This window comes from Megalops cyprinoides, chromosome 22 (genome assembly GCF_013368585.1).
Source record: "Megalops cyprinoides isolate fMegCyp1 chromosome 22, fMegCyp1.pri, whole genome shotgun sequence".
NCBI lineage: Eukaryota > Metazoa > Chordata > Actinopteri > Elopiformes > Megalopidae > Megalops > Megalops cyprinoides.
The window spans coordinates 3,882,297-3,892,980 of NC_050604.1; the positions used below are offsets into that span (position 1 = coordinate 3,882,297).

At 37.6% G+C, this 10,684-nt stretch overlaps 1 protein-coding gene across 1 annotated transcript; it reads left to right on the plus strand.

Moving 5' to 3' along the window:
• The first annotated feature begins 829 nt into the window (after nt 1-829).
• On the plus strand, nt 830-9,637 carry LOC118769756 (major histocompatibility complex class I-related gene protein-like). Its single transcript, XM_036517055.1, has 7 exons — nt 830-929; nt 5,202-5,465; nt 7,346-7,465; nt 7,703-7,993; nt 8,128-8,238; nt 8,410-8,463; nt 8,556-9,637. The coding sequence occupies exons 1-7, from the start codon at nt 875-877 to the stop codon at nt 8,618-8,620; spliced, it is 960 nt and encodes a 319-aa protein (XP_036372948.1). The 5' UTR covers nt 830-874; the 3' UTR covers nt 8,621-9,637.
• Nucleotides 9,638-10,684: the final 1,047 nt, after the last annotated feature.

The following is a 10,684-nucleotide window of genomic DNA, read 5'->3' on the forward strand; positions in this document are numbered from 1 at the left end:
CAGCGTAAGTTTACTGGGATCCCATGTAATCTCTTGGCATTGAAGTGCTCTGTGTAGGCCTATCAGGAAATAATGTAAGTTTTTTTCAGGGCACCAACCAGCAAAACGTTGCACAGTAGAAGCCACTTTCTTCGTTATGGAGAAAGCAGCATTCTGGAAGTTGTCACAGAATTTTTGCCATGAAGTACAGTGTTTATCCAAAGCATGACCGCACGAACTAAAATTATCATGGCACAAATCAGCACAAATGTAGCAGAAACTAACGTGACCATTTAGGAGCAATTCGGAGAAGGTTGGGGTGCTGGGTGACGTCATCACCCAAAAATGCAATGTTTATATCTACAAATCCATAGCAGCACAAACGAAAATTTTTACGGCACAAACGTAGCACAAACTAACCAGAGCATTTTGGAGCAATTCGGAAGAGGTTGGGGTGCTGGGTGACGTCACAGCAAATACAATATAATTTGTTATATCTAAAAAACCATAGCACAAACGAAAATTTTTACGGCACAAACCGGCACAAATGTAGCACAAACAAACAGTAATATCATTTCGAACTTTTTAAATACTTGGGGTGCCAACTTCACGCAGGTTACTTACAGCCACTCTTAACATGATCAGATCAAGTTGCCATGGTGACTCTGCCCTAGTGGACTGCTTGCCCCCCTCATCACTGCTTGCAACTATATTTGATAATGTTTCACATCTTTGGAACATTGGAACCATTGAAAAAATTACCTGTCAAACAACTCCTCCCTTTGGCTGACTCAGCTAGTGCAGCACACAGCTACAAAACCTCAGACTCTCAGCAGTCAGCACAGATTTACAAGAGGAAGAGCCTGTATTGGAGTGGCTGCCTGATATCCTAAAAATGACCCTGTTTCATGTATTGGCTCTAATGTCCTTTGTCAAGATTATTCACGCAGGTAAGGTGTATTGCTGTTTTACGGTATATAGATAATTAAATTGTGCATTTTACTGTAATAAAAAATCTCACACATTAGGTCAATGTAATAAAAAAGCACTTGAAAACTAAAGAAAGAATAAATGTATATTTATTTAACTATTTGTACCAAAACAAATGCTTCTCCATTCTTATATATTTATATAGTTTCCAGTGGAGTAACGTGTCTGAGTCATTTTCAAGTACAATTAGCCGTCACTGAGTAGCAGCTCTTGTTAGTGAATCGACAAAATGTGATTTTAAATGACTTTTAGTACTTCGTTCCTTTATAAAAAAAAAAAAAAAATAGGCTACTATTTAAAATGACACGTTAAAAGTATTTCAAAAGTAAAAGAGGCAAACTGTAACTTATTGTTTCATTTTTGTTTGCATGCCTGCGCAGGAAAACAGAAGATGAAAACACTTCCCCAATCTTTTAACTCCTCTGAGTCGTTCTCACTCAGAGTATCTCTCATATTTGGATATGAGATTTCATGGAGTGTAGGTGTGACTAACTCTCGGCACAAGCTGTCGCGTCCGTCTCACTATGAGGAAGTAGGAGGGATCACAAACGAACATTTGAAGTGAACTAACGCAGAGATTCATATTTGAATTATATACAGTTTATTTTTAAATTCGTCCTGTCAGTTTGTATAGTGCGTTCTTACAGAAAAGACAAATAAGTACGATGACCATAAACGGCTGATGCACTGGGTTGCAATGGCTGGCTGTTTGTTCGGTCAAGTTGCTCGACTTGATGAACTTGATATGCCTTGGTGTACCATGGTAAAATGTGGTCCTGTTTGCAAAGTATGCGGAAGCCAAGTAACATTTGCACTTTTAAGTGATTTGTATTTATAATTGGAAAAAAATCGGTGTGTATGTCGAAGACCAGTGTCAAGTAACGAACAAAAAGGATTACTTCTCGGTCATGGTTTTTTTTTTTTTTTTTTTTTTTTTTTCGAAATACGTCTTGATAAAAGTTTGCATTTACACGCGACATATGACAATGAATGCGCCAATTATTTTTCGCCATGAAACCATCGTATGTAGGCTACAATATTCAAGAATGATATACGGTATGTGTTATACCAGAGACATTTAGAGCTTTTTACATTTTACATGTCGTATTGGGACACAGACGAAAGATATTCAAGGTGTGTGATACACATGTATTGGGTTGTAAAAAACAACAACAACAACAACAAAAAGTGTAGAATTGAAAACTGACTATCCTGACTGATGAAGTGTTGTTTTGATGTTGCTGCAGTCCAACTGGCGATTTGCATGGCACATACACATTGGGCTATCGCAGAAAAAAGGATATTAAAAAGAAGGTCCCATGAGGTCCCCTTAGCTATAGTCAAACAAGTGGCTCTGAAGTGAGAAGTGTTGCGGGGCTATCACTGCAGCCTGATTGGCTGTATAAGCACAATTGTGCACGTAAGAAAATTACACATTAATACTGGGCTGTAGCAAAAAATAAATAAATAAATTTCAAAAGTATTAATGTTCAATGCACTCTCCAACATGTGCTAATCTAGTCAGTCTGCTGAATTGAAAGCTCTGGCTTAAGTAGTGTTGCTCCTAGACATTGTACACATTGCACATATATTTTCCTACATACATTAGCTACTTGTGTGGATGTAGCCACGATCAAAAGAGAGTTAATGGATGAAAGGTTGTTTCAGTACTCCCATTAGAGCTCCCATTTGAGAGGGTGAACCCATAGCTCCTTTACAGGAAGCGTGAAGTTTTTCTTAATTTTACTACATTGGGAAAAATAACCCCTTTACTTATGTATTTTTACCATCATAATTGATTTACCCCTTATAAACCTGAGCAGCAACTGTGTCCGCAACATTAATATTAATGAGAAAGGAAGACAATCATACGCTATTAATTTTGCCGTAATTATTTACATCACGGTGGTGCAGAAGAGGAGGACAGAGCTATCACTGGTGCTGAAACACGTGGTTTTGCTTTATGGAAAGAATCACTCCTTTTAGGTCAAAGAACAACAACAATAATGTAGGAGATTTAATTGAAAAACAATAGCTTACTAGTTAAAATTCCAATAATTCATTATAATATTAACATAATATTAGTCAATTACTTAAAATGAATATGTTGTATAATGAATATATTTTAAAATGAAAATATTGTTCCCAATTATACTTGACTGGTGAAATGCACATAGATACCACAGTTGTAACCATTTGACTGTTCCTAAAAGTTAGGGCAGAGATTAAAAAATTGTGCAATGTGCACTGAATTTTATCTGTACTACACACATTACCAATGTTTTGATGGATTGCACCTCTATTTCCTCAACAACATTATGTAAAAGGAGATTTTGCTTTCTGCAAAAAATATAAATTGCAGTCCACTTGGTCAGGTATGGTGCACTGCAGCTCATCTGAGACATTTTGCTGTTATATCTCAGAGCCACTGTTTTAACTTTTGTACTTGACACCTCAGTTCAACAAGACTCTCTAGAATTACTCCTGCCACCAGGAACTATGCAAATATCCTCTGTCATTTATCATTCACTCTTACCCAGAATGACTTACAAAGTGTGAGTACAATCTGCATCTAACAAAGTAGCATGCAGAGGTATACAAACAGGAGGACACGGACCACATTCAGACATGCATCAGTGCCAAACTGAGATGCTGAGGTGACAAGTGCATACTACATCCTTCCAAATGAAAAGCAACCACATGCCCTATAAAAAGACTTAGACTTGTAAAAGTACATGTAAGATGTGTAAAAGTACATATAAGAGTAACAAGATCATGCTTTGGTGGATCATTCTGTGGTACGTGTTCAGATAAGGTGATATAAATTTTTAAGTTACAAAACAGCCAGTGTCATTAATTTCTGAAAGGTGTCTCTGTTGTGGGATATTCCATCCTCCCTTGTTTTTGCTCTCTCATTCTTAAGAGACTTTTATCAGTTTTTAGGTGGCTTGAAAATGATTTCCTGTGGTACATACATTGAAAAATATTTTCAAATATTTTCTTCATATCATCACCACTAAAAACAATATCTGATTTTAACAAGATTATCTATGACTGTTCATTTCTCTAGTACGGTAGTACTGTTAAACAAATCCCTTTCTTTGTCTTTTTCAAAATATTTAGCTCCCAAATTAACTGTTCATTCATTCTCTCCCAGTAAGATGGGATTTTTGGGTGTTGGGAAAGAGGAATTTAGAAATAGTTTTATTTTCAAATTGAGGGAAGTATTTGTCCCATATTATGTAATACTTTGAGCAGTATAACAGGAAGTCCATCTAAGTCTTGGTTTCTTGCAGCTCACAAGGCAGCCACAATTTCACACAAGCCACAATCTACCTCACTCAGTTTCAAGGCTGTGGTCACTGAGTCTGGACTTTGCAAGAGTTTCTCCTTTTCAGTTCTCTGTTTTCAGGTATGCCACTAATTTAATGCCCCTGTTTAGCACCTGATAGCCCTGAAGTTGGTTTTGTAATTTTTGTTCATTTTTCCAGTTTTAGGTTTGTTTGATTTTAAAATTAGGATCTATTTTTCTTATTACCGTTTTGGGAGTTTTCATAGTTTGGCTGTGGGGCACTAGTAAGCACAAAAACACCTCTGCACCCTAAAACACCCACACACAATCCAACTCAGCTACAGGGAGGGGCAAAGCAAGTAACTTAAGTCAGTGCTTTTTCAATACACTCACATGACTATTGCTTGTGATTAAATTATGGTAAGACATGGAAAGATATGGTCTATGGCAGAATGCAAGTAAGATGAGTGGATTAAAGGAATCCTGTACACAGATACAGACAAACAAATACAGTTTAAACATGGATGTATGTTTGATTCTGAGTGTGAGGATCTCATCCTAATGCCCATGTTTTTAATTGTTTCTCAGATTACTGAATAATGCATGATGCTGAAGTTTAACACTGTTTTAAAACAAAGCCATATTTAAACTAAAGTCAACAAATAATTTACAGTAGAAAAAGTCTATTACAATGACAAGGGTTTTAGGTAGGTCTATGTTACCTTCTATGTAGAATCCTTTCACCCTCCAAAGAATACTTGTGGAACCCTTTTTCACAAATGGTTCTTTGCATGAAAATTGTTCTAGATAAATCTTACCCCTCCAAGAACCATTTTGGAACCCTTTTTTACAAGGGTTTTGGGCCGAGCCGAGGGAGGCTGGGTCGTAAAGCTATTGTATTATAGTCATCTACTTTCTCTGTTTCATGTGTCCGAACCAGGAGGATCTCACTCACTCTGGTACTTGGTCACACTGACATCAGGACTGACACCATTTCCAGAGCTGCTTTTTGTAAAAATGGTGGATGATTTTCCAGTTGGTTACTATGACAGCATGGAGAAAAGGATGGTCGCATGGAGAAACTGGGAGAAGGAGGAAAATGAAGTTCTAAATCCAGGAATTTGGCAACATATACTTGAACAGACCAAAAATATGATGACAAGAAGATTTCAGCTACTGAAAAAGCATTATAATCACAGTAAAGGTAAATCTTCTTAAATGCATGCATGAAACCATTACAGTTTCTCAATTGCTTAAACACAATTCCTGGAACAACTCATCATTTTCTCAAATCTTCACACACAATTTTAAAAACTTTGCAATCAGACAACACACTGGAGGGATTAATTCAAAACACTGCTACCAAAATATTTAGAATAGGTTTTCAGAGAAATAATTTGGAACTTTATAAAATCACAGCACAGACTATACAGATAACCCTTTCAGGAACACCCTGGCAAGAAAAATTGAAAACAGTACTGTAATGAATACCTCTTACATTACTGGATAAGGAAATATTACTGTATATGCTGTTTTGGTCAAAAACCTGACCTTTGAAATGTGACACTGACAAAACATGTAAGGAATTCCTTTCAAAAGGCACACGCTACAGCTGCTGTGTGGTTCTTCTGAACGATCCGGTCAATGTTGGAAATGCTGATGCTGTCAATTCCTTGGAAGACTACCTGGTCTTCAACTATTTAAGTTTGAATTTCCCTCAAATAGATGGCATTATTGGCAATCACCATATTCACCAGGGCAGTCTCCTGCTCAGCTGTGAGAAGTCTCTGCCTACCTCCAATAGATGGCCGCCTCTCAGTTCTGCAAAAATTAAATGTGACCATTACTGACCTATGGTCATTCATTACTGTGGTACAGGAAAAACTACACTGAGAACAAAGTGGAGATTCAGTCTATATGCACTACAACATTACATGTATCACAGTAATAACAAGGCAAATTACCCGTTTTCCCTTCTGAAAGTACAGACAATGGATGCAACCGTGTAACGACTTAGGTTGGGCTGCGCTAGCTGTCCAGCTTCTCTCATAGTCCTCCCATATAGGAGCACATGATGAACTAGGATGGCACGGATTTCATCTGATATTACTTGTCTTTGTTGTTGTCATCCTCATCCTCTTCCCCTTCCTCGTCCTCTCTGTTGTCTTGCAACTTCAGCATTGTTAGGACATTAGCACATGGACATGCCTCTAGGCCCTGTTTATTGACCCTGCAATTCTGATTGGTGTGTTAACAATTTTGAGGCTTAGTGTTTGCACCTGGAGAAAGGTGTGGTCTTTGAGTTTAGGTTGTGATGACTTGAGTTAATTATATTGAGAGCATGTGTTTGCTGAATGAACATATAGTGCAATGAATGATTTATTTGGCCACTTTTGTGTAAGGTTTTGCAGAAAAAGTTTTGAATACTGAAACGTGTGGAAACAGGTGAATAGTGTTTACGGTTATGGGAAATGTGTGTGTGTGTGTTTTTGGGAATGATGTAAGGGTATAGGTTTTTGCGCTAAAGGAAACATTTTTTTGTCTTTAAGCAATCGAGAAAAACTGTAAACACGCACCAAGTGCAATGGATGGAAAAGTGTATCCAATCCATTCCTGCATTGACCTGGAAGAAAGAATCAGTGTGTTGGATTTTGGCTCAAAATTAAAGTTTTAATAATTCATTTACATTGTTTTTTCATAGGGCTAGAACAGACCAAATTTCTTGGAAACCTCTGTAATCTTAAATCAAATTTAGCAGTTGGAAAAAGGGTGATTTTAACCGTCGCCTAGATGACTTCATCTCAGGATCACTCAACATCCCAAAATTCATTATTTCTCATTAATCAATATATCTCTCATTGCTCAATTTCTTCATTTCTCAATTTATATTTTAAAAGTGAGATATCAAGCCAAGTATTGACTGTATACATGTCTAGTTGAATAGCGTTCTCTGTCCATGTCATGTCAGAGATGTACTCCTTTCCCATTGAGATGTCTCTCAAACCTTGAAAAAGGTATGAAGTACATTTTTTACAGATCTGAAACCATGATCCTAACCCAATTAACTGTGTGTCTCTGCAACAGGGTTCCTTACATACCAAAGACTGTCTTTATGTGAGCTGGATACAGATGGGACTGAGAGATTCAAGACCATAGATGCTTACAATGGAGAAGATGTATTTGAATTTATCAGTGATTCCAGGGGTTGGTACAGTTTCAATCCAGAAGTAGAGGAAGACTTTAACCTAATGGAATTAGGATTTGTCACTTTTTCCCAGTATTTTTTAAAACCTTTATGCATATCTACACTGAAAATGCATCTTAAGCAGCTGAATACTTTACTGAACCAAAAAGGTAAGGTCTACATAAACAGGTTCAGCCATTCGAACACCTGTTACATTTAAGAGTTCTTATGAATATGTGTATGTTTCTCTCCTGCAGTGCATCCTAGAGTCAGAGTGATCCATAAACAGGACAGAGACACTGGGGGGATGGAGGTGACCTGCCTGGCGACCGGCTTCTACCCCCGACACATCAACATGACCCTGAAGAGGAACACCCAGCCTGTCCCAGACCAGGAGTTGACCAGGGGGGAACCCCTTCCCAATGGAGACGGGACGTACCAGCTGAGGAGAAGCCTGAGTGTCAGTGCTGAGAAGCTGAACGAGAGACACCTCTACACCTGTACTGTCACACACAGCAGTGTGGACAACAAAATGGATGTCAGCTGGGGTGAGTAACATGAATGAAAAGTTATGCAACTGGGATCATTCCTTCATGTGAAGTATCAGATTTCTTTTTTGATATCGACCTGCACCTCCATATGCATATTTTTCCTCTTTTTCTTTACCTCTGTGATTCTACAGAGTTCCAGCCAGGTCAGAACAATCTGGCTTTGTCCGGAATATCATTTGGGGTTCTGACTGCACTTGCATTCATCATGTTTGGCCTCTGCATCTGGAAGAAAAGAGACACTGGTAAGATTAGGAAGTGTACTTCGGCATTCATGATGAATGTCCATATCAGAACAGAATACAAGGAAAATGGAAACATGGAGAAGGAGGAAGATTATTTCTCATATTCATAAACTTATTTATTATTTATTATAGTGAATACCCCACTGACTAAGTTGTGTCATTAACATCTAGAGTTCAGAAAGGCCCTCCAGTCTGTCTCAGATGTGCAGCACACAGCAGTAGGAGGTGAGTGTTCACATTCTCCAGTCTGAGTTATCAGTGTTTGGTACAGATCTAAAGCCTACAGGTGTTTCAGTTACTTTTGCCCTTTTCTTCAGTAAGCAATGATGAGTCTTCAGGTGCTTCAGAGCCACTTCAGGGAGAGGTATCTGAAGCCATGTAGAGATTCTAACATCATTACAACGAGGTGTATGGATAGAAGAGCAGCACGGTACCACAGGAGAATGAGGTGGAAACATGGATCATATACAGAAGAAGAGATACAAACCCAACAAAACACACACAAACAAGAAATGTCAATTTGAAATGTATAACATGAAGTGTGCAGTGTGTTACTGGTGTAATGCATGTATGCAAACTGAATTCTACACATGGTTATGTAATTAAAATGTTCAGGTCATTCATACAGAAGTGAAGATTAAATTCATGAAATATTTTGCTTTTACAAAAGCAGACAGATACAGATGCCAGCTGTGTAATCAAGGCATATAGGAGGCATGATTCACTGTTAATTTATGTTCTGTCAGAAATCTTACAGAATGATACCAATTGTTGGTGTTTTTTTTATTATTAAGTTGTACTCTGAAGAAGTGTATGGGTCAGAACATATGGGTAAATATGTAAATTGTGGAAGCTTCACACTCAAACACACACTATACATCACTATGCTAGAAAACAAGGAAGCATGAATGGTGTAGAAGTTAACTGTGAGCATAAAATCAGGCTTTCTTCCCATGGTAGAACATTCTTCCCTGTTTCCATCTCTGAGCATCTCAGATCTTTGTTGCAGGTAAAGTACCCACAACATACTCTTTCTTTGACTGCAAGTGTAAGATGAAGCAAATTTGGGACTTGTGAAATAGGCCTTGAAACAGACTGGAACTTGGCAAAATGTATTTTATGCTGTTCCCGTTCAAACAATTATATAAACTCAGCAAGTGGCAAGAGTGCCCAAGTGTCTGAAGCATCTGGCAGATTAACATCTTCCTGGAACACAGGACCTAGAGCTCATAGGTTCCCACAAACCCCACACTTAACAGTTGTAGCTCTCAGGGGTCTCAGCTGGGCTTTGGTGTACTGGGCTTGGTGTGATTTTACCCTTCAGGACTTAGTTTAGCAGTCTTGCGTTCTTTACTTTACTGTGCCCTCAAATGGAAGATCAACTACACCAATTTTCACCAAAGTTCAATTTAAGCTTCAAGTGATTGTTTTCATGGCCAAAATACTGTGACCAAGGATTTACAAATGTTACATATGAACAGGAACATACACATAAGATATCAGTACTGAGTTTTTTTTTTGGTGTTGCTCTGTTGATATTGACCTTTTATATACATAAAATGATTTTGTTTATCATAAAGGATGGTATAAAAATACAGCAGCCTGCAAATACCTTTGGTTCCATGTCTGATAAACTTGGCTAAGGACATTTATATATTAATTAAGAGAATTAATATTTTACTTCTGCATTTGAAGGTCTGCTTTTAAGAATCAAATCGTCCTGCAGGGTTGATGAGGAAAAATAAAAAGTGGATCTGAAAGAAGTCCCTTATTTCAGCACAGCAGACACTAAAAAAACAGATTCAAACAGAAAAGATGAAGACTTTGGTGCAGCATGTTAGTGACATCACCAGCTGGAATTGAAGCAGTGAACTGTGAATGTTAATGCCGTTTAGGTAATGTACTGTATATTCAACATGGGTTTAATCTGAAGTGATATTTCAGATATCTAAGTGCAACAGTTGTGACAGTGAACGTGGAGATCTGCTGAGCAGACCTGGTGAGCAGTGGCACTGACTTTTTATTCAGTGATGAAGATGAAGATGAAGACAATGGTGTACACCTAAGCAGCGCTGGAAACTGGGTGTGTGCTACTGACCCTTACAAAGATGGCCCTGTGACATTACTGTAATATGTATATACTTTCCACAAAAGATGTATATTTCATATTAAAGTATTAATTCTGTATGAAACATTTTTGATATAAAGGTTTACACATACAAGTATACTTTTGTTACATCTAAGAGTTTTTGCGTTGCAAAAAATAAAATTAATCTTCATAAAAAAAATTCTTGTCTGGTGATGGCAAATTTTATCTGAATCATTGTAGTATCATTTATTGACCACACATCACAAATCAACATATACCCACATTTTAGGATACAACCAAGTAAATAAACCATCTATATATTTAAATACATGCCTACAGAAATTCTAAGCGTGAAGA